The following is a 25,860-nucleotide window of genomic DNA, read 5'->3' on the forward strand; positions in this document are numbered from 1 at the left end:
ATGTTTTAAAAATTCATGAGGCATTCTGGTTGAAAATCACTGGTCTAGGGTATATTACTTGTATAAGTGTCCTACGTTGTATTGTGAGCAACCACCTATAAATGTAAACATGTAGGGTTTTAGGTATGGAGAGGACTGGTGACCCCCCATTTTACAAAGGAAGATTCTGAGACCCAGAGAGGTCTTGGCTTTCTCAAGGTCCCACAGAGTCAGCTGTAAAGGGAGCAAGTACCAAAGCCCAATTTCCTGATCTCAAAACTATTCTTTCTACTCTCCCATGATGCCTCTCTTGTACTGATGGTTTCCCACTGCTCTTCAACACCCCCTTCCACCCTGGAGGGAGAGAATAGGCTCTGGTGCCAGGACACACCATGCTTATCTTCATGCCTGCACTCATCTTTCATGCCTTTTTGACCCTTTCTCATCATGCCCATTCCACCACAACCTACACAGCAGTTTAAAAGGCAGAGCAAATGTCCTACCTCCCACACTAGTCTCACCCTCTTCAGAAGGCCTGAAGTCCACTCAAGTGTGTTTTAGCTTTTTTGACAGGATCTATTTCCAGATTGTTGTGTTAATTTCAACTTTGTAGGGTCCATTAGGAAGCCTGGTGCCCAATAAATGGGCTTTAAGTGAGTAGGAAGAAAGGTAATATGCTAGATGTCAGTGTGGCCTTGGTGTCTTATGTTTTTCTGCCCAGCTTTTAAGGTGTCTCTCTTCTCTACAGCTAGCTACTTAGCTCCACAGGGGTGGGAAGCATAGCCTCCTTGTCTGTCACCATAGCCCATAGCAGAGTTATCTGTGGAATCTAGATTCAGTTTAAAATGTTTGTTTGTTCCCGAAGCCTCAGGACACAGCCATGTCTTCATGGCTGCCTAAATACTCTGGCCTTCTGGTACCTGCCATTTGGAGAATAAAGAAGCCAACAGGTCACAGTAATTAGTTTACAGATTTTCCTTTCAACTCTTGGGCACTTTGCTAAGTACTTGCATTGGCAAGATAGGATATGTTGGTGGGAGATACGAGTCAAGTAATTGTTAAGATTGCTGTGAAAATTGCAGTGGAAGCAATAACTCCCATGGGTTAGCTTTTTATAGCTTAGAAAACCACTGGTGACATTTTTGTTCCAAGATTCTCAAAATCACCAGGATGCTACATTTTATCCTGCTGATCTTCTGAAGTAATGCTGGTAATATCTACCAGCATTACTTCAGAAGATCAGCAGGATAAAATGTGCAGGTATTTCAAGCCTTAAAATATGGAATCGCTGATAGAAATGAGCCAGTTAAGAGGGAGGAAACAACTACTCAGATGATATGAAGTAAGACAGATTGTATGGCATTTTTTTTTTTAACACTGGTTTGTAGTTTGCTCATAAAAGAGAATGCCTAACTGAAATGTAGCTGGTGAAAATTAAACCGTTAAACCTGCTCAAGTGAAAAGCAGTGGCCATCTACCAAGTAAAAGCATAATCATTGTTTAGAAATGAACTTCGTCTGTGCTCCTGTCTACACATGACAGTGTCTCCTGTGGAGAAACCACTTTCTGACTTCAGTTTTCTTGATGTCTTTACAGAGCCTAAGCCCTTGTGAAGCTGGCAATGACAAGTCTGAATGGACGCCATGCCGAAAAAGCCATTGACATGCCAAAACCATCAGCCCCCAGAGTGCATGTGCAGAGGTCCGTGTCCCGAGACACTATCGCCATCCACTTCTCGGCATCCGGGGAGGAAGAGGAGGAAGAGGAAGAGGAGTTCAGGGAATATCTTGAGGAGGGGCTGGACGACCAAAGCATTGTAACGGGGCTTGAAGCCAAGGAAGACCTCTATTTTGAACCTCGGGGTGGCCATGACCCCACTGGCCCTGCCTCCCAGCCTATCCTGGCAGATGGACTGTCCGAGTCGCCTGCTGTTTTGCCTGTCTCTGAGAACACTGTAAAGCAGTTGGAAGCCCCGCTGCCCGCAGTGCAAGTATTAAGTACAGTGCCATTGGCTCTGTCCCCAGGGTCATCTTCATCCGGGCCCTTAGCTAGCTCTCCCAGTGTGTCATCTCTTTCTGAGCAGAAAACCAGTTCTTCTTCCCCATTGTCCTCTCCTTCCAAGTCTCCTATCCTCTCATCCAGTGCCTCAACCTCCACCCTTTCCAGCGCAAAACCCTTTATGAGCCTTGTGAAATCCCTGTCCACTGAGGTGGAGCCAAAAGAACCCCCACCACCCCCAAGGCACAGGCACTTGATGAAGACATTAGTCAAGTCTCTGTCCACAGACACCTCCAAGCAAGAGTCAGATACTGTGTCCTATAAACCACCCGACTCCAAGCTGAATTTACACCTGTTCAAGCAATTTACCCAGCCACGAAACACAGGTGGAGATTCCAAAACCGCACCTTCTTCCCCACTTACTTCTCCCTCCGACACCCGCTCCTTTTTTAAAGTGCCCGAAATGGAGGCAAAAATCGAAGACACTAAGCGACGCCTTTCAGAAGTCATACACGAGCCCCTTCAGCTCCTTAGCAAAATTATAGGGGAAGAAAGTGGCAGCCATAGGCCCAAAGCCTTATCTTCAAGTGCTTCAGAGCTCTCCAATCTGTCCAGCTTGAACGGTCACTTGGAAAGCAATCATAACTACAGCATCAAGGAGGAGGAGTGTGATTCTGAGGGGGATGGTGAGGGAAGCAATCCCAGTATCCCCAGAAGTGACCACCCAAAGTCCACTGATGAGGCCCCAAAAGAGGTGGAACAGAAGAGTTCCCAGGTGAGCAGTTTAAAGGATTTAGGCCTGAAGACAAGTTCCCTAGTCCTTGAGAAATGTTCTCTGTCTGCCTTAGTGAGCAAAGAAGACGAAGAGTTTTGTGAACTGTACTCTGAAGAGTTTGATTTGGAAATGGACGGGGAGGGTAAAGTTGATAAGCTCCTAGATACACCTCTCAAGCCAGAGGAGCTGGCAGATGATGTTCCAACTCTTGACAGTGACGAGGAGGTGGACTTGGCCATGCAGCACCCAGAGTTACCCATGAAGACACTGGGCTTCTTCATACTGTGTGTCTATGCGTACCTCATCCTTCCCCTCCCCCATTATGTGAGTGGACTCTTTCTGGGAATTGGCCTGGGATTCATGACTGCAGTTTGCATGATTTGGTTTTTTACACCACCAAGTGCTCATAAATATCACAGACTACATAAAAATAAACAACAGTGGAACACAGGAACTCTGGATATCAAAGAACCAGAAATATTGAAGGTAAGCAAGCCTTTCCACAGCAGCTGGCTAGTGCATGAGTTAGCTCACAAAGAGCCTTTAGACTCAACCGAATTTTTTTAGTCTATTGAGTTCATGGTCACCGGTTTTTACATAAGCAGTGTTTTTAAGACTTTGGCATCTCTTCATTCTCTAGACACCCAAGAGATTTATCAAGTAAACTTCATTCTAGTTCAGGGTTTACTGATTCATCAAATAGTTTTTCAAGGATCTCCATGGCCCTCTAAAGTAGCATTTGCATCCAGTTCCTGTGTCATTCTCTCCATAAACTTTCCAGGGATTTTGCTATTTGTTTAGGATTTGTTATAGCTGACTTTGTTAGAATTAATTAACAGGATCTTGAGACCCTGGAGAAGGGTTAAATATTTCCTAATGCAAGAGATGGAAAAGGAGGAAGAGACTGCAGATTAATGTCAGTGGTTGGCCGCTGCTGGCTCTTCTTTTTCCTCTGTGCACAGCAGGACATAAGCTGGGGAAAGAGATACGTATTACCTTTTAGTGCATGTCAGATCTCAGGATCTGGGCCTCCTGAGGGATGTCCTTAGGGTTCAGGAAGAAAATATTAGAACTTCTATTTATATTTATTTGTGCATAATTAAAATTTTCTGGCTATTATGCATGTTTAATATATCATATATAATGTAATATATATGATATAGAAGTACAGTTATTGCTCATATATTTCTTAAGTCATAGGCACATACATATATTTTATATATATATTTGGTTTTTAAAAATTGTGGTAAAATACTAAGAGCATAAAATTTGCCATCTTAACCATTTTCAAGTGTACAGTTCAGTGATATTAAATATATTCACAGTATACAGCCATAACCACCAACTATCCTCATAACTCTTTTTTATTTTGTAAAAGGGAAATTTTATTCCTGCTTAAGTAACTCCTCATTCTTTTCTCCCCCCAGCCCTTAGCAACCAGTTCTACTTTCTGTTTTTGTGTGTGTGTTTTTAAATATTCTGAGTACCTCTAGAAAGTGGAATCATACAGTCTTTGTTATTTTATGACTGACTTATTTCACTTAGTATAATGTCCTCAAGATTCATCCATGTTGTAGTATATTGCAGAATTTTTTTCCTTTTTAAGACTTAATAATATTCGATTGTTTGTATATATGCCACATTTTGCTTATCCATTCATCCATAAAAGGACACTTGAGTTGCTTCCATGCTTTAGCTATGGTGAATAATGCTGTTATGAACACGGTTATACAACTGCCTTTTCAGGATCCTGTTTCCATTTTTAAAAAAATATATATACTCAGAAGTGGGATTGCAGGATCATATTGTAATTCTCTTTTTAATTTTTTGAGTAACCACTGTACTATGTTCAATAATAGCTATACCATTTTAGATTCCTACCAATAATGCACAAGAGTTCCAGTTTCTCTGCCTTCTCATCCTTGCCAATAATTAATGTTTTCTGTGTGTTTTTTTTTAATTTAGTTTTTTGATAGTTCAGAACTTCTTTAATTTCTCTAATAGATTTTCCTCAACTCCATTTAAATAAGAATGCTCAAAAAAATGGCACCATGATATCTCTTTATTGCAAAACAAACAAAACAAGGGGAAGAACACTGGGGGTCTAAAGTAACTGGTGTTTTTTTTTTATTTTCAATTTCACAAATGTTTTATCTTATTCAAAAAATGCATGGTCAATGTTTAAAAAACACAGGAAAACCAAATAAAATTTATTTATTTTTAAAATATTTTTTAAACTATATTTTATTATTTTTTACAGAAAAAAAGGGAGGGAAGAGGGATAGAGTTAGAAACATCAATAAGAGAGAAACATCGATCAGCTGACTCCTGCACGCCCCTATTGGGGATGTGCCCACAACCAAGGTGCATGCCCTTGACTGGAATCGAACCTGAGACCCTTCAGTCCGCAGGCCAACACTGAGCCAAACTGGTTAGGGCTTTAAAGATTTTTATTGATTTTTTTTTAGAGAGGAAGTGGAGAAACATTGATGTGAAATTGATTTTTTTTAGAGAGGAAGAGGAGAAACATTGATGTGAAAACAAAACATCCACTGGGGAGTGAGCCCACAGCCCATGCATATGCCCTGACTAGGAATCGAAACAACAAACCTTTTCATGCGTGCTCAACCAACTAACTGAGCCACAACAGCCAGGGCAACAATTTATTCTTTATCCATCTATGGGGAGGGATTATAGTTAACTAGAGGCCCAGTACGTGAAAATTTGTGTACTTGGGGGAGGGGCAAACCCTCAGTCTGGCCTGCACCCTCTCACAGTCCAGAGCCCTCAGGGGTTATCCTACTGATGGCTTAAGCCGCAGTCTGGCCTTCCTGCAGGAAGTGACCAGGCAGCCGAGACAGCGCTGCCCACATCACCCTGCTGCTGCCCCACCACTGTTGGCTTCCTTCTGTGGGAGGTGACGGGGCAGGCCCCATCACCAACCTGGCAATCAAGGAAAGGCACTGCCATAGGCCTACCTCTGTGGGAGGCAACCAGACGGGCAGATCAGGGGCCAGCACCTCAGGGAGTCAGCACAGGCTGGCATGGCCCCGCCCTTCCCCCCATTGCCCCTTCACTGCTGCTGGTTGCTGCTGCCTCCCTCATTCCCCTCCCATCACCGTACCATCTCTCTGCCCACTGGTATGTGCCTTGGCTGGCCTGGCTGGTGCTGCCTCCTCACTGGCCCTGCCCCCTGCCAATTGTTTGATTTGCATATTATGCTTTTGCTATATATCCTACTTTAAAAAAACAACAACTTCTGCATGTATGAGTATATACATCACACACATGCAGACTCATACACTCTTTTTGTTTTGATTTAATGGGACCACATATTTTGCAGCCTTTTTTCTTTCTTTTACATGGCAATATGTTATAATACTGCTTCTATTTAAAGAGAAGCTGGTGCTGAATCTTGAGGATGTGGCACACTTAAGCTTAGTATTAATGTTTGAAGTGAAGCAAGAGAGACTCATTATTCATGGTTGCTAAGCTTTCTTGATAGGGTGGTACTGTGACTACTTAGAGGGCATGTTACATGCCCTCTAAGTAAGTTACTGATAACTTCAGCAAAGAAAAAGGGTACTTATCTTTAACTCCAATGCTTAATGACTGACTGACATTCATTTCAAACTGATTTGAGTATGTAATTGTTCTGGGAAGATTTTTAAGTCTTCACTGTTGACTCCAATTGATAGATTGCCTCCCATGTGCACCCTGACTAGGCATAAAACCCAAACCTAAGTATGTGCCCTGACCAGGAATTGAACCCGCAACTTTTTAAGAATATTTTTCATTTATTGATTTCAGAGAAGAAGGGAGAGTTTCTGAGAGACAGAAACATCAATGATGAGAGAGAATCACTGATTGGCTGCCTCCTGCACACTGGGGATTGAGCCCACAATCCGAACATATGCCCTGACCAGGAATCAAACCATGACATCCTGGTTCATAGGTCAACACTCAACCTCTGAGCAATACCAGCCAGGCTGAACCCGCAACCTTTTGGTGTACAGAATGATGCTCCAACCAATTAAGCCACCTGCCAGGGCAGGTCTATTCATTTTAAGGAAGGTTTTTTTTTTGCCCTCAGTGCTTGGATAAATGTATTTAAATTTTCCTTGTAGACAATAAGTACTTTCAGGGTGCTGTCATGGACTGACTGACACCTGTAATTCAAATTGTCTTAGGCTGTTTTATGAATATTCTTCCTGATTGATGTTTGAACAACTCTGATTGATCCAATTTGGTAATTGTTTTTCATTCTTAGCCTTACCTGTTTAGAAAGGCTTTGTTACTAATGAGGAAAAGTACATTTTCACTTGAGATATTTTGTTTGGTATTCAGGGCTGTTTTTAGAAACCTGACTAAAAACAGTCCTTATTTTTTAAAGGGACATTACTACTGATTGGAAGAGTTGGGTGTATGTTGCAAGCCAAAGATTTCAATGCAAACATGCTTTGGTCTTAATTAACTTTACTGAGGTCACACTCTTGGGAACTATTTTAAAATTATGACACTTTAAAACATTTAGTAGTGTTGACATTAACTTTGCTACCCAAACGTTGTGATAAGGAAAGTATAGTGAAGTCTAACTTTGAGCAGATCTATGAACATGTTTCTAGGGTGAATCCGGCTATTTTGAGTTGTTTTCTGCACATCTGATTCTATGTAATTGGTGTTTATAGAGGATATAATGGTATGATTCTTGAGGGCAAGTTTGGAAACTTTTTAACAACTATAAAGAATCTAAATTTTAGTGTTTTAGAAACATCTCTGACATGTTATAAAAGCTGCCTATGATAAAGCTGTCTGATATAGAGGCCCAGTCCCTTGACAGTGACCCTGCAAACTTTATACCCTAAGTAAACTCCCATCTGAGAGTCCCATGAAACATTTAGGCAGGGACCTTGATGCTTGAGAACTATTTTTGACCAGTGTTTTTAGACCTCTGAGCCACGTAAGTTCTCATCGGTGGATACAGGCAATCCTTGCAGCCTGGGCTGAGAGCTTGGTTTCTTTATGGCTCCCGAAACAATTCAAGGAGCTTTGCAATGTGACTTCACCTGCTAAGGAAAAGGAAGAGAAAAGTAAAACTTTTCAGTACTTTATTTTATTATTCTATCACACTAAAGACATTTGTATTTTAAAATGATGCTGATGATTATGTGGGATGGTGAGTCAAAAAGGCCAATTTGCAGCCAAGTAGGAGCTATGCTCAAAGATGAATGAGCAGTTGGTTAAGCCTCAAGGTATCCTGCTGATCAGCAGCTGTATTGTCTGTAATAGAAATAGTCAGAGCTTCTGTGAGGACAAAGAGCCATCACAAAGTCCATAGAAGAACTCTTAGAACCTCCTCCAAAGCCTGCTTGTTTTTAATGTTTAAAATCCATAGCCGACGAAAAGCATCAAATAGGAAAAAAGGTTACCACAGGCATTCAACACAAAGTGACATGTGAACATGTGAAAGTCAGAAGGAAGCTAGCATGACTTAAAACATGGCAATCTGGATAAGTTAACTCAAGACAGAGCCTCATGTATGCTGCAGAATCCAAGGGCATCACTATGAGCAACACCCCCTGGGAGGTAACCTTCTGGGGGTGTTACTTTGGATGCTTAGTTAGGTACTCTGAGCTGGGGACCCTGGGGAAGAATATGGATTTGGGCCAGGGGAGGATGGGGCATTTAGAGTTAGCATATTGCACCTGGAATGTTTGTTTTTGCTGAGCATTCTTAGACAAGTTGGATGTTCCTTCTTTAAGAATGAGAAGTCACTTCACCAGGAGTATACTTATGTTCCCACATATCTATAATGAGAAGGCTTGTGAAGATTCCATAAGTTACTTGGATTTATGTTTGTGTGACTCATACAATTTTGAACTATATTCATGAGTTAGATTCTTTATCTCAGACTTATACATCACCTGCAGAACACACCAGTAGAGTGTCAGTTTCCAGTGTTCTCTCTTTAAGAGATATGACATAGCAGGTTGACTAAACTTTTAAGTAAGACTGCAAGACTAATAGAAATGAATTTCGGAGAACCTTGTTTCTCCAAACAAGGTTTGGTCATGTCACATTTAGATATTATTAAAAAGTAATTAGATTTCCTAAATAAAGGTTTTAGTTTTGCTATATAAAAGAATAATTTTATAGGGAGAACATTATCAATTTTGTGAAGAAAATTTAATCTGAATCTCATGCAATTCTTTTTTTTAAGAAATTAGAGTGAGCAATCTTAAGGATAAAATAGCCTCATTAAGTACAGCCAAAAGAGAGTTGGGTTGATTTTATTTGGTCTCTTACAACCCTCAATACAAGGAGTACAAGAAATAAAAAAGCGTTTATTTCTACACCATAATTAACTGAAACTATCCTGCCCCAGAAATGGGTCACTGAGTTTTTATGGACAGCTTTTATAAAGGTGGCTGTTTCCAGGGCCCCTCATGGCCAGAGGAAATTATCAGGTGAGATGTTTAGTGCAGGCATTCTCCCTTACAAGCAGATGCTTCATAGGCTTCCTGAATTCCATGGGAACAATCGTTAAGGAGGTCAGGTGACCCCAAAATGACTATTTGAACTTTTTAAATGTTTTATTGTAGGAAATTTCAGGTATGCTCAAAAGTAGAGAGATGGTAAAATGAACCCCTATGCACCCAACACCCATTTACAACGATGATCAACATTTTGCCAATTTTCCACTCAACTCATTAACTTATGGCATGGCTGAACTGTAATTCTAGTCCTGAACTGTAATTCTAGTCAGCCAACATATAACTACATTTATAGCATTGTTTCCTTGGGCAAAAGTATCCTAAATTGCAGCGAGGTATTCTAGGACCATCCTCTTTGGTTTTGTCCCAAGTGTCATTTATTGAGGAGGAGAGAGGCTATGGGCATTGTGGAACTGAGATTTCTCATCATGTTTCTGTAAGAGTAGGGAATTAATCATGAAAAAAAAAATCAATGTTAGATGTATTTTCATCTCTAAAATTCATATTTAATGTAATAAAATACTAAATCCATCAAAGACTTCTTATTGTATAATAACTAGCCTTTAAGAAGTTTGCTCTTCCTCCAAAGACTACAAGATTATAAGCAACAGGCCCCACAATCTATTATATTGGTGGGGTGCCCAGGCTTCTGTTGTGGCCTTGTTTCATTCAGTTGCTTCTTTCAGTGGTATCCAAATTGAGTTGTTGAAGGCATTATACAAGAAGAAAGTATCAGAGTCTCTATTTGTGTATATTTTTACTCTTCCTAAGAATGTAAATAATATGTATGGGAGGGGGGGCAATGTTAAAATATGTACACAGATAATAATTTAATAAAAATTTTTAAAAAAGAATGTAAATAATAAATACACCTTGCTTATATTCAACATATAGGTTATCATATATTGACCTTTGGCTAAAGTTTTTGGAAATTTTCGGCATTATTTGAAATATGGATTTACATTCATTATCATTAACCATGAGCCTCACTTTAAGTATATATTGATATATTGTGCCTTGAGGTGTCAGGTGAAGATAGAAAAAACTATCAGAAAGGAAAAATTTAAACATTTTATCTTCTCTTTACTTCTCTTTTTCATTTTTTATAAAAACTGTATTATATTAGAACATGTACATAATTTATAGGTAAATGTATGTATTATGGGTACATACTCAAAAAATGTTTACTCTGATCTAAAAAGTTTGAAAGCTACTAATTTATTTGCTTGCTAATCTATTTATCATCCTATAATTTCAACACTTACTATTAATATGACTTAATGTTTATTGTGTAGTAACAGAAATCAGACCTTGATTGTTTCAGTGGTTCTTCAGAGATCATATTATTTTCTATCTAATTTGAATGCGTGTTGTCTGACCTCTATTACTATTTGCCATTGCATTACTAAAAGTATTCTTGGAGACGTGCTGCCCCAAAGGATAGGAAAAGCTGGGATAAAAGCCATTTTCTCAGGTACAGGCAGAATCTGTGGTTTTAACCCTGACTTCTTTGCTTCTAGTGATATAGCTGTGAAGGTGACCTTGATACAGGTAGTTGGAGGATGTGGATGGTATTGATGCTGATGCTTCCCTCCCTTAATGGACTTTATTTTTCCCTTTATTCTTTTTTTTTTTTAAATATATGTCAATAGACAACATTGACTTCAGAGAGGAAGGAGGTAATATTGATTTCAGAGAGGAAGGAAGAGGGAGAGAGAAATAGAAACATCAATTATGAGAGAGAATCATTGATCGGCTGCCTCCTGCACCCCCCTCCCCTTACTGGGGATCAAGCCTGCAACCCAGGCATATGCCCTTCACTGGAATTGAACCCGGGACCCTTCAGTTCACAGGCCAACGCTCTATCCACTGAGCCAAACCAGCTAGGGCTCTCTTTATTCTTGATGGTGTCTTCAAGCAGCATTTATTTTGAAAGTTGACTATTTGCTTGAGGCCATCATTCATAGTATGATTTCTTTGTATGTATAGGTCTATTTGTCTTTTATAGAAAAACCCAAATTTGGATTTAAAGTTCTATAAAGTTGAGTAAACTGTTCCTGCCATATTCTTTAACTTCATGATCTATGATACCATATTTTAACTGATGACTCCGGTTCTAAACCATCAAATAAATACATCAAAAAGGGTTTAAGCCTGGCAAAAAGAAAACCCTGCTTATGTTTTAGCCTGGGGGACAAAAAAAAGTAATCACCTTTTTGTCTTCTTTAGAGATAATTTTCAGCAGCGGGACCTCAGATTGTGGCTCTATTCTTCTATTTAGGATTTGCACCTTCCCTGTTAGACTAGATGAAGGAATAATACAGGGGATGTGAGTGACAGGCAGCTTAAAATGCCAGCACAGCCCTGTGACAGCAGGGTGTCAGCCCAGGAACCTCATGCACTGAAGACAGAGAAATGCCCTTCACTTCCGCAGGCCAGAGGCTGGTGTTTTCCTCTGGTCAGCTCAGTATCAGGCCTTGACCTCCTGATTGGCACTTTAACCAGAAGTGAGCACAATAGTATTTCTTCCAGACTTTATTATTTTGCAAAAGGTTAATTATAGCTTTTAATCTTTCTAAGTATTAAATAAGTCTCTTAATAGATTGCAGTTTGTACTTTAAGCCAGACATGGCTTCTAAATCCACCAGAGACTGAAGAGAAAACCCTGACCTTTTACAAATGGAATCACAGGACCAGTCTGTGGGCCAGACAGCTGTAGCCTGGCTGACTGTGGTCATTGTCCTTCAGTGGCATGCTGAAAGAAACAAGGCTTGTCTGAGTCACTTTAATGTAGGTTGACAGCATATCTGAGTTTTGTAGTTGACTAGAAATGCATTGTGTTGCTAACTATATGCTGTATCTCTCTATACCCACTCCCATGTCCCATAACAAAATAAAGTTGGAGTACTATCTTACTTGGTAAGAAATTCAGAGTTGAGAATTTTAGAATAGCTGAGCAGTGAAGGGCTGGGATTATATAAGAAACAGGGTGAAGGCCTTTGAGTTGCTGGGCTGCTCTCAGGATTTGATGTTTGACCACTGAGCTCTGGAAGTTCTTTGTGCAGCTTACCAGGGAGCTGGTTAAGCCCCAGAAAAAACCGACTGGTCAGTGGTGTAAAAGGCAATTAGGATTTGCATTGGGAAATTGCTTTCTGCAAGGGCAGCCTGGTTTTCGTCTGTAGGGGTGCATTAGGGGTATAGAATGAGAGGGACTTGAGTTATGCTTGGCCACCTCTTGGCCTGAGCCTCCCAATGGCCAGTCTGCATCTTGGATACTTGATTAATGTGGGTTAAGTAGCATCCCCTGTGAGTGTCTCCGGTTTCCTATCAAAGCTTGTAGTGTTCTGGAAAGAGCTCTACACGTGAGTCAGGGAACCTGGGCTCCAGTCACCCATCTCTCTCTGCTGTATGAGATAGAGCTTGTTCAGTTTCTGAAAAGCTTTAACTTTTTTTACTCTTAGGATTCTTTCTGAGGTTACTTATTTTCTTTACCTGTGCTGTTTTGTGTAATTGTAACTTTTTTTTTTTTTTTTTTTGGTTGGGAACAGTGATCAAGTTGCCTACTTTAAAGTAACCTCCACAGCTTCCTGCACTTAGTATGGTCCCAGCACATTCTTTTGCTTGTCTCCCCTTATGCATTTGGAGCTGTCCCTATGTGTGCTTTATATACAGCTTTTATTCAATCCTCACAGCCACCCTCTGGCTAAGGATACATTTATGTACTCAGTTGCCAAACATTTGTTACAACTATTATTGTCTTATGGAGTTTGTGGTTAAGTAAACCAGGCAGTTAACAGATACAGTGATAGGAGGAAAGTAACTTAGGTGATCAGGGCAGCTTCCTGGGAGAAGTGCCATCATTGCCATGATCTGAGGAAACACATGTGTTAGACTGAAGGTGGGTCTGTGCTGTGGAGTGAATAGGAGCCTGGACCTCAGAGTCAGGTAGACTTGGTTTAAGTCTCAGATTCGCCACTCTCTAGATCACTTTTTTTTAAAAACCACTCTGTAGGCAAATCACTTACCTCTCTATTTTCCTCACCTATAAAATTATAGGGAATTGGCAAAAGTAAAGGAGATAATGCACCTTGAAGCGCCTAGATCATAATATGAGCTTAAATGTGAGCTATTATTATGAACATTAGTATTTTTGAAATCATATGTATAAGATTTGTTACTTTTACTACTACATGCAAATTGTACCTCAATAAAGTACTGTTAGCATGGAAAAAGTCATTATGGCTTGAGCAGCGTGTCAACTTAGAGGAAAAAATGAACAAAGTATTAGCAATCAAACTCAGCAATATATCAAAAGGATAATCATAGTGTTGTAGTGATAAACTGGTTCTCTGGGGTGGCCTGTAAGCCCTCTTTGTACTGTTCACTGATTTTCATGGTGTAAGAACTCCCACCAGTCAGTTGCAAGCTACCAACATGAAATCACTGAAGGTATAGTTGAGAAGAGATGTGTAGAATCAGCTCTCATGAACTGGTATGATCCAACTTCAACTCATCATAAGCAATAATAATTTCCCCAAGAATGCAAGACTAGTTCAGCATTTGAAAATCAATTAGTGTAACTTCACCACACTAACAGCCTAAAGAAAAAGGCAAAAAACTGTGAACCAAAAAATATACTTAGTTCTACACTTTGCAAACTAGAGCCATCTAAACAGATGCTCTGACCATACAGTCCACTTCAGGCCCCACTATGCTCTGTATTGCTTGTTCCCTTTTTTTATTCATTGCTATTTCTTTATAAACACCTAGATCACACCATCTTTTCATGGTTACTGCTTTTTGATTCAACATTTCTTTTTCTTTCTTTTTTTAATATATTTTATTGATTTTGTACAGAGAGGAAGGGAGAGAGACAGAGAGAGCTAGAAACATCGATGAGAGAGACTCATCGATCAGCTGCCTCTTGCACACCCCCTACTGGGGATATGCCCACAACCAAGGTACATGCCCTTGACCGGAATCGAACCAGAGACCTTTCAGTCCCCAAGCTGACGCTCTATCCACTGAGCCAAACCGGTTTCGGCTGATTCAACATTTCTTAATAGACACAAGTGACTCTTTGGGAGGAGGGAGAGATACTCCTATCTCATGCAATAAAATATATTGAAGTACATAAATCTATATAATTGGCTCATAAATTTTACTCACATCTCCCAAGACAGAGAAGTATATTTGTCTAATTTTACTTCCATGACATATTCTTTGTGCCAAATTTTTTTTATGGTTGCTCCAGTGTGGTCACAAGATGCTAAAATTAAGGCTTAATTCTTCTCTACTGATTTGGGTCAAGAATACTGTCCTGTTTTTAATCTTTGTATCAACTCCTGACACATTACTTTATCTATAGAGAAGCTCAACTAATGTTTTGATGAATAGATAAATGAATAAAAGATAAATCTGAGTATTCCTCATTTGCAGAGGTCCTCCAGACTTCAAGGTGAGATCAAGCACTCACCATATAAATAGCTATTCCTTGAAAAGAATGACAATCTCAACTCCAGTGTAGTGAGTGTTCGCATTTCTCTGCTCATTAGAAAGACATTTATAAAATGGGGGTTGGGGAAGGAGTGGGAAGATATCAATTAAAATTCTCTAGAGAACTTCTTTTAAAGAGATCTGGGCCACCCATGTCATCTGAAAGTACTGTGGGGCAGGCAGAATGTTAAATGATGAATATTGATTTACAGCTGTGAGATTAGCTTTAGCACAATTTCATGGTGTGTTGAGCCTTTGTATATTGTTCATACACTTCAATATGTTTGTTGTCTTTTAGAAAAATCAATGTTTGCTGGGACCGGTTTGGCTCAGTGGATAGAGCGATGGCCTGCGGACTGAAAGGTCCCGGGTTCGATTCCGGGCAAGGGCATGTACCTTGGTTGTGGGCACATCCCCAGTAGGGGGTGTGCAAGACGCAGCTGATCGATGATTCTCTCTCATCGATGTTTCTAACTTTCTATCCCTCTCCATCTCTGTGAAAAATCAATAAAATATATTTTAAAAATAAAATAAATAAAAAATAAAATTAAAAAATCGATGTTTAAGTACATTTATATTGATTGAGAGGGGACCCTGGACCAATATTTTACTCATGTAAGTAACTATACACTTTCTAAAAAATATATATTTTATTGATTTTTTACAGAGAGGAAGGGAGAGAGATAGAGAGCTAGAAACGTCGATGAGAGAGAAACATCGACCAGCTGCCTCTTGCACACCCCCTACTGGGGATGTGCCCGCAACCAATGTACATGCCCTTGACCGGAATCGAACCTGGGACCTTTCAGTCTGCAGACCGAGGCTCTACCACTGAACCAAATCGGTTTCGTTAGTAACTATACACTTTTGCTTTTTGACATATTGATCTTATCTATGGTTTATTTAGTGCCTAATTCTCAATTATCTGCTTTACTATATTATTTTAGTGAAATAGAAATAGAATGGTAGGTGTTCTCTGGGCCCTGGAATAGTAGCATGAGTTAATATGATCTGTGAAATTTCAAAGAAATTTGCAAGTAGGCTGAGGAGAGGGTGTATCTATTTGGCTACTGGGGAAGACAAGGTTGGGTAGGATAACTCACTCCCAGAGGAGGACAGGGCAAAAAAACTTGCTCTGTTTACATGAACAATTCTTTTGAGTTTCTTGATTTGTTTGTCAGCTTTACAAAAGAAAAATAACCTTTTATTTATGATAATAATGGACATTGATTGTCATTCTCCACCAAATCCAGCTTTTTGTTTATCAAAAAACATACCAAATTACTCCCCAGCACTGATTATCCTTCAAGCTAGCACTTGTTTCAGAAACCTGAAGGCATTAATAAATTAACACTTGAGTTATGATCAGGTTTGATTTCAGTGTCCCAAATACCAATGGTCATCATTTTCACATTGAATCTGATCTGTATTTATTCTTATTTTACTAATAGAAGTATTTTTTCATCAGGGTTGGATGAATGAAATTTACAACTATGATCCAGAAACTTACCATGCAACTTTGACACATTCAGTCTTTGTTCGACTTGAGGGTGGGACCTTAAGACTTTCAAAACCCAATAAAAATATATCCAGGAGGGCAAGCTACAATGAAACAAAGCCAGAGGTCACCTATATCAGCCAGAAAATCTATGACCTTTCAGACAGCAAGGTAAGTCCAACTAATTTAGGAAACTTAGATTAGTGAAAAACATTTTTCCCCTTTAAAAAGTATATGTGTGTGTGTGTGTGTGTGTGTGTGTGTGTGTGTGTGTGTGTGTTTACAGTATTAGTACAATTTAGAGCAGAACCTTTCAAATGTTAATTTTATATGAATCTCAGAGCATCTTTTTATTTTATTTTTTAAAAACTTTTTGTTGATTTCAGAGAGAGGAAGGGAGGGGGAGAGATTCAAACATCCATGAGAATCATCTATCGGCTGCCTCCTGCATGCCTTCCACCGTGGATCAATCCTGCAACCCAGGCATATGTCCTGACCAGGAATCGAACCGTGACATCCTTGGTTCTTAGGTCAATGCTCAACCACTAAGCCACACCAACCAGGCTCCTGAGCATCTTTTTAAATGCAGACTTGAATTCAGCAGTTCTGAATGGGGCCTGAGAGTCTGCATTTTTATGAATTCCCAGGTGATACCCATGCTGCTGGTCAGGAACCACACTTCTAGGAACAGGGCATAGCACACTTTCCTGACTTTGAGAGTTAAATTTTTCAGTCAAATAAAAAGCTGTAGGTAGTGGTGCTAGGATAATAACTAATGAAGTCTCTATAGATGTGAAAATTAATGCAAAATAACTACACTTTGATAAAAGTATTATATACTTGTGTTTTTGAGAAATGTAAATTATTTGTTACTCCAAAAAGTTATAGATTCTCTGTTCTTATAACTCATAAGACTGATCTTTAAGGTTTTCCAAAATTATATAAATTTTTTAAAAATATATTTTATTGATTTTTTACAGAGAGGAAGAGAGAGGGACAGAGATTTAGAAACATTGATGAGAGAGAATCATCGATTAGCTGCCTCCTGCACACTCCCCACCGGGGATGTGCCCGCAACCAAGGTACATTCCCTTGACCGGAATCGAACCCGGGAGCTTTCAGTCCCCAGGCCGACGCTCTATCCACTGAGCCAAACTGGTCTCAGCAAAATTATATAAATATTTAAAATAGCTTTAGTTATAGAATTTTTCCTCTAGATCTAGTTTTATAAATTCTTGTTTTCTTCCCAGCTTACATTTGGCCCAGGGTCATTAAACTCAGTTGATATCCAGACTTAGTTGATGAAGATCCACTATGTAATTAATGTGCTATTATTACCTGAAAATTATACATATTTTTTGTTCTTGGAAAATTCTTAAACATCTGCTTTCTATAATAATTTTGAAGAAGAATAACAAGTCATTTCTAAAATCTTATTACAAAGTCTATAGTCATGTTATAGATAAGTGGAAATTATTTTAGTAAAAAATAATTCATCATTTTAGTAAAAAATACTATAAAGTTTGCACTTGTACTCTACATATTTTAATGCACAATGTAGCAAATTCTTAATTTAGTATGTGAATCATCACTTTTCCTTTCTCTGTAGATTTATCTTGTACCTAAAAGTTTGGCTCGAAAACGAATCTGGAATAAAAAATATCCCATTTGCATCGAGCTTGGTCAACAAGATGACTTTATGTCCAAGACCCAAACTGACAAAGAAACTTCTGAAGAAAAGCCACCAGCTGAGAGAGACCCGGGAATCGAGGACCCTAAGAAGCCACCCCATCCTCAGGAAGGAACAAGATCTGGCCAGAGAGATCAGATATTGTATCTCTTTGGGAGAACTGGCCGAGAAAAGGAGGAGTGGTTTAGGAGATTTATTCTGGCAACTAAGCTGAAGTCAGAAATCAAGAAGCCATCTGGTATCCCTGGAAGTAAATCAGGTAATGACAAGGGTACTAAATGTTTATGTATTTTTAAAGGACTTCTAGGAGAATTGACATTCCCAGATAGAAAGGAAGGAAGCCCACTCTGAATTGATGACTGTCTGCCACCTAAGGTATGTTCTCATGAGTCATTTGCCTTTTAGGCCAATCACTGTGACTCTTTATACTGAATCATTCAACCAGTGATGAAACTATTTGCAGGTGTATGTTTTTAGCCTTTGGTGGTTCCTTAGGATTATATTTATGTATTATATAAATTTCTTTTTTTTTTAAAATATATTTTATTGATTTTGTACAGAGAGGAAGGGAGAGAGATAGAGAGTTAGAAACATCGATGAGAGAGAGTCATCGATCAGCTGCCTCTTGCACACCCCCTACTGGGGATATGCCCGCAACCAAGGTACATGCCCTTGACCGGAATCGAACCCGGGACCTTTCAGTCCCCAAGCCGACGCTCTATCCATTGAGCCAAACTGGTCCCGGCAAATTTCTAAAAATTTTCTCTGAAAGAAGAAGCAACAGCACAACTATTTTTATAATGAGACAGCTAGTGCTATCAAGCCCCTGGGCTCACATATGTCCCCCAGCAAAATGTGGAATCACCTATAAATGCAGCATCCTCTGGCATCTAGACTCAATGCATTTGCATCGATGATCATGACCTCTGCTCATTTTCCTATCCCTCTGCCCCATGTCCTCTGCTTGGAACTTCACTGAACTTTATTGTGACCTATCACTGCTTATTACATTCTAGAGGCCCGGGGCATGGATTCGTACACCATTGGGATCCCTCAGCCTGGCCTGCACCCTCTTGCAATCCGGGACCCCTTGGGGAATGTAATAGTGTATGAAGTGGCAGGGGGCCGGGGAGGAGCCTGGGTCGGGCGCTGCACTGCTCCCGCTCATCCCAGCCTGCTGTGCCTGCTGCCGCCTCAGTAGAACACTGCTACAGAGACTGGAGAGGCTGACCCACTGCAGCTGCACTCACCAGGTGTGAGCACACTGACCACCAGGGAGTAGCTCCTGCATTGAGCATCTGCCCCCTGGTGGTCAGTATGCATCATAGCGATTGGTCAAACAGTCATTCAATCGCTTAGGCTTTTATATAGATAGATAGATACCCTTTACCTGGAATGCTCTTCCCCATCCTGGGCCAAGAAAATGCCAGTTATTTCAAGAGGCAGTCCAGAGGTCACTTCCTGTGGAAATCAGTACTGGGGTAAGCACCTCTCCACTCTGTTGGGCAGAGTGGTCACCACCTTCTTTCTTCCCTAAAAGTCCTTTAGTCATGCTTCAGCTACAATACTTTTTACAGAAAATTGTGATTTATTTGACTAGGTACCCAAGTTCAAAGGCAGGGATTATTCTCCATTTTGATGTGGAATTGGCCTAGAAAAGTGCTTGATAAAAACCTTATTGAATGGAAGATGGCACGTTTGAAATTGCCATGAACTGTGGATGAACAATTACCTTTCTGCCCACTTTTCATTTGCCCCTGGGTATGTGCCAGTCCATTATTTGACCTTAAGAGATCACTGGGAAAAAGAAAAAAAGTACGAACTGGTGCATTTCATGGCTCCCATTACTCTGAATTGTCTTAGGGAGGAATAAAAACTGTTGTAAAAAGTTATCTATTATTAGAGTGGTGAGTACCCTATTTAATAAAGAGGGAATATGCTAATTGACCCTCATGTTGTCACAAAGATGGCAGCACCCACAGCCAATAAGGAGGGAATATGCTAATTTAATGCCATGCCCTCAAATATGGTGGTGCCCATAGCCACAAGATAGCGGTGCCCAGTCCCCTCAGCCCTGCCAGGGCAGCAGGCAGGTGGCAAAGCCAAGCCTGCCTCCAGGTGGGCCCAGCCACTCTGCACACCTGCCTCCAGAGTCCCCCAGTCCCCTCTGTCCCCCAGCCACCCAGGGCCGGCCCGAGGTGCAGGCAAGCCTTGATGGCTGCTGCTTAGGGCCCCCAAGGCTCAAGTAACTAGGGCAGCAGCAGAGGTATATTGAGGCGTCACCTTCCCGATTGCTGGGTTGCCTCCTGTCCCTGAGGGCTCCTGGACTGTGAGAGGGGGCAGGCCGGGCTGAGGGACTCCCCACTCCAGTGCATGAATTTTCATGCCCTGGGCCTCTAGTTACCTTATAAATATTTCTTAAATAGTAATTTGATAGCATTTTAGCTGCTTTTACTTACAACCTTATGACTTATCACTATTTTTTAAATAGTCATTTGATAACCTTTTAGCTGCTTTTCTCAATGTAACCCAGTGGTTTTGCTCTGCATTTCATTTACTTTGTAGTCCTTCCTTTCATCTATATTAACAGCCCTCACTTCTTTGCTCCAGGGGTTTTGCCCTCACACAGCAGACACAGCAGTCCCTCGGGACACCTGACCCACAGTCGCAGCAGCAGTAAAGGCAGCGTGGAGGAGATTATGTCCCAGCCAAAGCAGAAGGAGCTGATGGGCAGTGTGCGGCAGAAGATGCTTCTAGACTATAGCGTGTACATGGCTAGATGTGTCCCCCAAGAGAATCGAAGCCCCCAGAAGAGTCCCGTGCAGAGTGCGGAGAGCAGCCCCACGGCTGGAAAAAAGGTAATTCTGGCTGCCAAGGAGTGGCTTTTCTGATCTTCCATTTAAACTCATTTCTTCATACATAAGCACCTCTGTGTACCAGGCCCTGTTCTAGGGATTGATATCACAGTAATGAACAAGAAAGAGGAGGCCCTGCCCTCTGGTAACTTGAAGTCATGGAGATAGCAAGAAACAAACATCAGGTGGTGATACGAATTAATAAAGCCAAATAAGGGAGTACAGAAAGTGGCCAGAACTTCTTTTCAGATCAGTGGTCAAGGTGGGTCTCTTTGAGGAGGTGACATTTGGGCAGAGACCTGACCAATGTGAGGAAGTGAGCCATGGTGATAGGTATGGGAGGAGCATTTCAGGTGGGGAACCAGCAAGTACAAAGGCCCCAAAGCAGGATATGTGTTTGGAGTATTCAAAGAATTGTGATGAGGACTGTATGGAAAACAATGAGCGAGGGCCAGAGGCAGGGCCTCATTGGATCAGTTCCAGGGGGTCTGAGAAGTTCCAGGAGGGTTTTGAGCAGGGGGTAATATTGATCTGATTTAAGTTTTACAAAGTAAGTGGCTTTCCTTGGAGAATTGGCTATAGGAGGAAAAGTGTGGGTGGGAGGCAATGTTGGCAGTGTAGAATGGGACTGAGGTCAAGGTGGTAACAGCCGATGTTGAGAAGGAGCTGCTTTGGGAATACGTGTTTTGGGGAGCTGGCTGGATTTGCTGGTAAATTAGATGTGGGGTGTGAGAAAACCAGTCTGGTTTTTCACATGAGTAACTGGGTGATCAGTAGGGAGGGAAGTTCACAGAATCATTAGTAATAGAGGTCTAATTCTTCGATGACCATTGTATTCTCAAATTCTCAGACGCCTCAGCTACGTCCAGTGCTTTTGAAGATTCACCACCAGGGTTATTTCCAAAGTGTAAAAATCTAGATATTGACTCACTACCATCTGTGATAAGATAAATAATATAAGCTATCATATGCCAGACTTTATTAGGCTCTTTAGTACTGTAGCTTAATTTCACAGTTGCTATGATGGAGTGTGCAAAACCTGGTATGAGACCATGGCCCCAGCTGGTAGGTCATTCTAAAACTGCTTGAGCCCTAGCTGGTTTTGCTCAGTGGTTAGAGCATCAGTCCTCGGAGTGAAGGGTCTCAGTGTTTGATTCCAATCAAGGGCACATGCCTTGGTTGCAGGCTCGTCCCCCAGCCCTGACAGGGGCATGTGCAGAAGGCAACTAATCAATGTTTCTCTCTCTGTCTCTCCCCCTCCCTTCCACTTTCTTTAAAATAAATGGGAAAAATATCATGGGGTGAGGATTAACAACAAAAAGCACACAAACAAACAAACAAAAAACCTTGCTTGACATGAGGCCTCCTGCCATCACTTTCCACTAATCTGAGACACAGCCTCCCACCTATGGAGCATGAAGCCAGTGACCTCTTAGAGGGACTATATGTTCTTAATGGGAAGCATTGATACCCTCCTCTTTGTGCCTTTAGTCTTTGTTCACTTCATTGAGCTCTTCAGTGTGGAAGAGGCCTTGAGCCCTCCTCATGTACCCTACTTTATCAGGGCTAAAAAGACCATGTACCTTTGCTGGCTGACTGCCTCTGCCCTAAGTTACCAGCGAGAGCGGGAAGTAGACTGTCCATCAGTTAGAGTGGGTTAATATAAAACTGTTCTGGAAATGTCTGATTTATCAGTAGTGAATTCCCCTCCCCCAAACTCCCATCCTCCCTCTGCTATCAGCTGCCTGGACTCATCAGACTCAGGGAAATAAGGGGGAGAATTGTGCGCTGATGTAAGAAAATTATCTAATAAAAAGCTTGCTTTTTAAAAGAGCTCCTTAAATAAAAACAGGTTTTAGAACATTGTTTCCTCAGAGCATGTTCTGTGGGAGCCCAGGGGGCTGGGAGACCCTGATGGCCAACCGCTCAGCCTCTCAACCCAGCAGTGCCCCCCCAGGGTGGGGGCAGATTTCTAATACGAACCTTTCCAGTAAGCATTCATTTCCTCTTCTAAGTCTCATGAAAATCTAAAAACCACATTGTACTTTTGGGCCCCTTAGAGCAGGCAAGAATGATTTAATCTTTTCTCAATAAAGACTCGGTACAACAAACGGAAATCCAGGCCTGTCGTCATGCTGAGGTCAGAAGGCCTTTCTCCCCCAATCCAAGTCTTCCAGACTGCAAACTCTGCAGCTCTCCCTCCCTCCCTCCCTCCCTCCCTTCCTCCCTTCCTCCTCCTCCTCCTCCTCCTCCTCCTCCTCCTCCTCCTCCTCCTCCTTCCCTAGAGAAAAAGGGGTGACCAGAGAGCCATAATTGTGTGAACAGAGATAAGCATCCCTAGAGAAAAAGCTAAGTGAATACTGTATTGTCTTTTCTGACCAAGTCTCAGAAGTAAAATAATGTCACTTCCACTGTGCTCTATTAGTCAAGGCTGTCACAAATGCCCTCCCAGTTTCAAGGAGAAGGGCAGGGATTCCACCTCTTGCTGAGAGATTAGCAGATTTCTTGGAAGAGCATGTGGGATGTGAAATATCATTGCACTGTTTCTGGAAAATAAGATCTGCTACAGTGTTACTGTACCACTTTTATTGCTCTTCATGCTTTCCTTTATAAATGATAGTTCTTAGCCCTGGCCCGAGTGGCTCAGTAGGTTGGGTGTTATAAATGATAGTTCTTTATTTTACTAGTTGCACTAATTATCTTGTTATCTATAAATGGATCATATGATCTTCCCTGTTTTGTGTTATCAGGAGTTGAGAACCCTACAAAGTAAGTAGGAATTGAATAGAAATCAGAAAATCTTAATTGGGGGAGTGATTTTCTAAAGATTTTCCTTTCTCTCCTGAAAGTTGGCTTTTCAAACATTTAAAGTCAGAATATATAATAAGTAAGAAATGTGAAGGCATGTATACAATTTAAAAATAAACCTTAGGAAGGATATAGACAAAAGTGCAAGACAATTCAGTTGAGGAAAGAATAGTCTTTTCAAAAAATGGTTCTGAACAATTGGTATCCACATGCAAAAGAACAAAGTTGGACCCCTACCTCCCACCATATACAAAAGTTAACCCAAAATAAATTGTAGGCCTCAATTTAAGAGCTAAAAACTGTAAAATTTCTAGAAGAAAAAATAAGTGTAAATCTCTGTGATTTGAGGTTAGGGAAAGCCTTCTTACATAAGATACCAAAAATACACACAACCAAATAAAAAAGTAGATAAATTGGACTTCATCAAAATTAAAAATTTTCGTGCTGCAAATAATAACATCAAGAAATTGAAAAGAGCCCTAGCTGGGTTGGCTCAGTGGATAGAGCGTCGGCCTGCGGACTGAAGGGTCCCAGGTCTGATTCTGGGTTTCGGGCTCGATCCCCAGTAGGCAGTCTACAGGAGGCAGCTGATCAATGATTGTCTCTCATCATTGATGTTTCTATATCTCTCTTCCTTTTCCTTCCTCTCTGAAATCAATAAAAAATATATTTTAAAAATTTGGAAAGACAACCCACAAAATGGAGAAAGTATTTGCAAATCATATATCCAATAAGGGTCTAGTATCTATAATAAAAAGGTAAGTAACTCAATTAAGAAATTAACAAAAAATCAGCCAAAACTGGTTTGGCTCATTGGATAGAGCGTCGGCCTGTGGACTGAAAGGTCCCAGGTTCGATTCTGGTCAAGGGCATGTACCTTGGTTGCGGGCACATCCCCAATAGGGGGTGTGCAAGAGGCAGCTGATTGATGATTCTCTCTCATCGATGTTTCTAACTATCCCTCTCTCTTCCTCTCTGTAAAAAATCAATAAAATATATATTTTTTAAATAAATGAACAAAAAGTCTGAATAGACATTTCTCCAAAGAAGGTATACAAGTAGCTGATAAGCATATGGAAAAAATACTCTGTCATTAACCAATAGGGAAATGTGAATCAAAACCGTAATGAGATACCACTTCACAAACACTTGGATGCTAGTATAAAAGTCAGATAACAAGTATTATTGAGGATGTGGTGAAATTGGAACCCTTATACATTACTGGTAGGAATGTAAAATGCTACAGCTGCTATGGAAAACAGTTTGTTGGTTTCTTAAAATGTTAAACAGTTATATGACCCAGCAGTTTCACTCCTACGTATATGTCCAAGAGATATGAAAACCTGTGTCCACACAAATACTTGTACACCAATATTCATAGCAGTAATCTTCATAATAGCCAAAAGTAGAAAATAGCTGAAGTATCTATCAATTGATAAATGGATAAAGTATGGTATATACATCTAATAGAATAGCATTCTGAAATTTAAAGGAATGATGTACTGCTACATGCCACAGCTTGGAAAATCCTTGAAAACATTTTACCTAGTGAAAGAAGTTAGTCACAAAAAACACATATTGTATAATTCCATTTATATGAAATGTCCAGAATAGGCAAATTCATTGAGATAAATTAGTGGTTGGTTGCCTCGGGCTAATGTTAATGGTAGTGGTAGGAATGGAGTTGGGGAGGATTGAGGAGTGACTGCTAATGGATTTAGGGTTTCTTTGGGGAGTAATGAAAATACTCTAAAATTTGTTCACAACTCTGAATATACTAAAAACTATTTATTGTACTCTATAAATGAGTGAATTGTATGGTATGTGAGTTATATCTTAATGAAGCTATACATAAAAAGGATACAAAATTATGTTAGTTAGATCTAATTTTGTCTTTTTTAAAAGCTCTATATCCTTTAAAAGAATGTGTATGTGGCCGAAACCGGTTTGGCTCAGTGGTAGGGCGTTGGTCTGCGGACTGAAAGGTCCCAGGTTTGATTCCGGTCGTTGGTTGCGGGCACATCCCTGGTAGGGGGTGTGCAAGAGGCAGCTGGTCGGTGTTTCTCTCTCATCGACGTTTCTAGCACATCCCTGGTAGGGGGTGTGCAAGAGGCAGCTGGTCGGTGTTTCTCTCTCATCGACGTTTCTAGCTCTCTATCTCTTTCCCTTCCTCTCTGTAAAAAATCAATAAAATGTATTTTTTTAAAAAGAATATATACACACACACACACACACACGTATATGACTAAAAGGAAATATAGTAAAAA

The 25,860-nt window shown here is 40.5% G+C and overlaps 1 protein-coding gene across 8 annotated transcripts in view; it reads left to right on the plus strand.

The window, feature by feature from the left end:
* The window catches only part of TEX2 (testis expressed 2), a 92,669-nt gene that overhangs the window by 35,761 nt on the left and 31,048 nt on the right, over window positions 1-25,860 (plus strand). For 7 of the 8 annotated variants that reach the window (XR_004990284.2, XM_036451077.2, XM_036451078.2 and 4 more), the window contains exons 2-5: window positions 1,576-3,238; window positions 16,211-16,411; window positions 17,850-18,189; window positions 20,541-20,788. Coding sequence is in view for 7 of the 8 variants with exons in the window: in XM_036451077.2 (XP_036306970.1) it covers window positions 1,601-3,238; window positions 16,211-16,411; window positions 17,850-18,189; window positions 20,541-20,788 (2,427 nt within the window). In the remaining variant the exon portion in view is untranslated. The remainder of the gene's footprint in view (window positions 1-1,575; window positions 3,239-16,210; window positions 16,412-17,849; window positions 18,190-20,540; window positions 20,789-25,860) is intronic. The other variant, XM_036451083.2, reaches the window with a different exon arrangement.

Source organism: Pipistrellus kuhlii, unplaced genomic scaffold (genome assembly GCF_014108245.1).
Source record: "Pipistrellus kuhlii isolate mPipKuh1 unplaced genomic scaffold, mPipKuh1.p scaffold_m20_p_22, whole genome shotgun sequence".
NCBI classification, from domain to species: Eukaryota; Metazoa; Chordata; class Mammalia; order Chiroptera; family Vespertilionidae; genus Pipistrellus; species Pipistrellus kuhlii.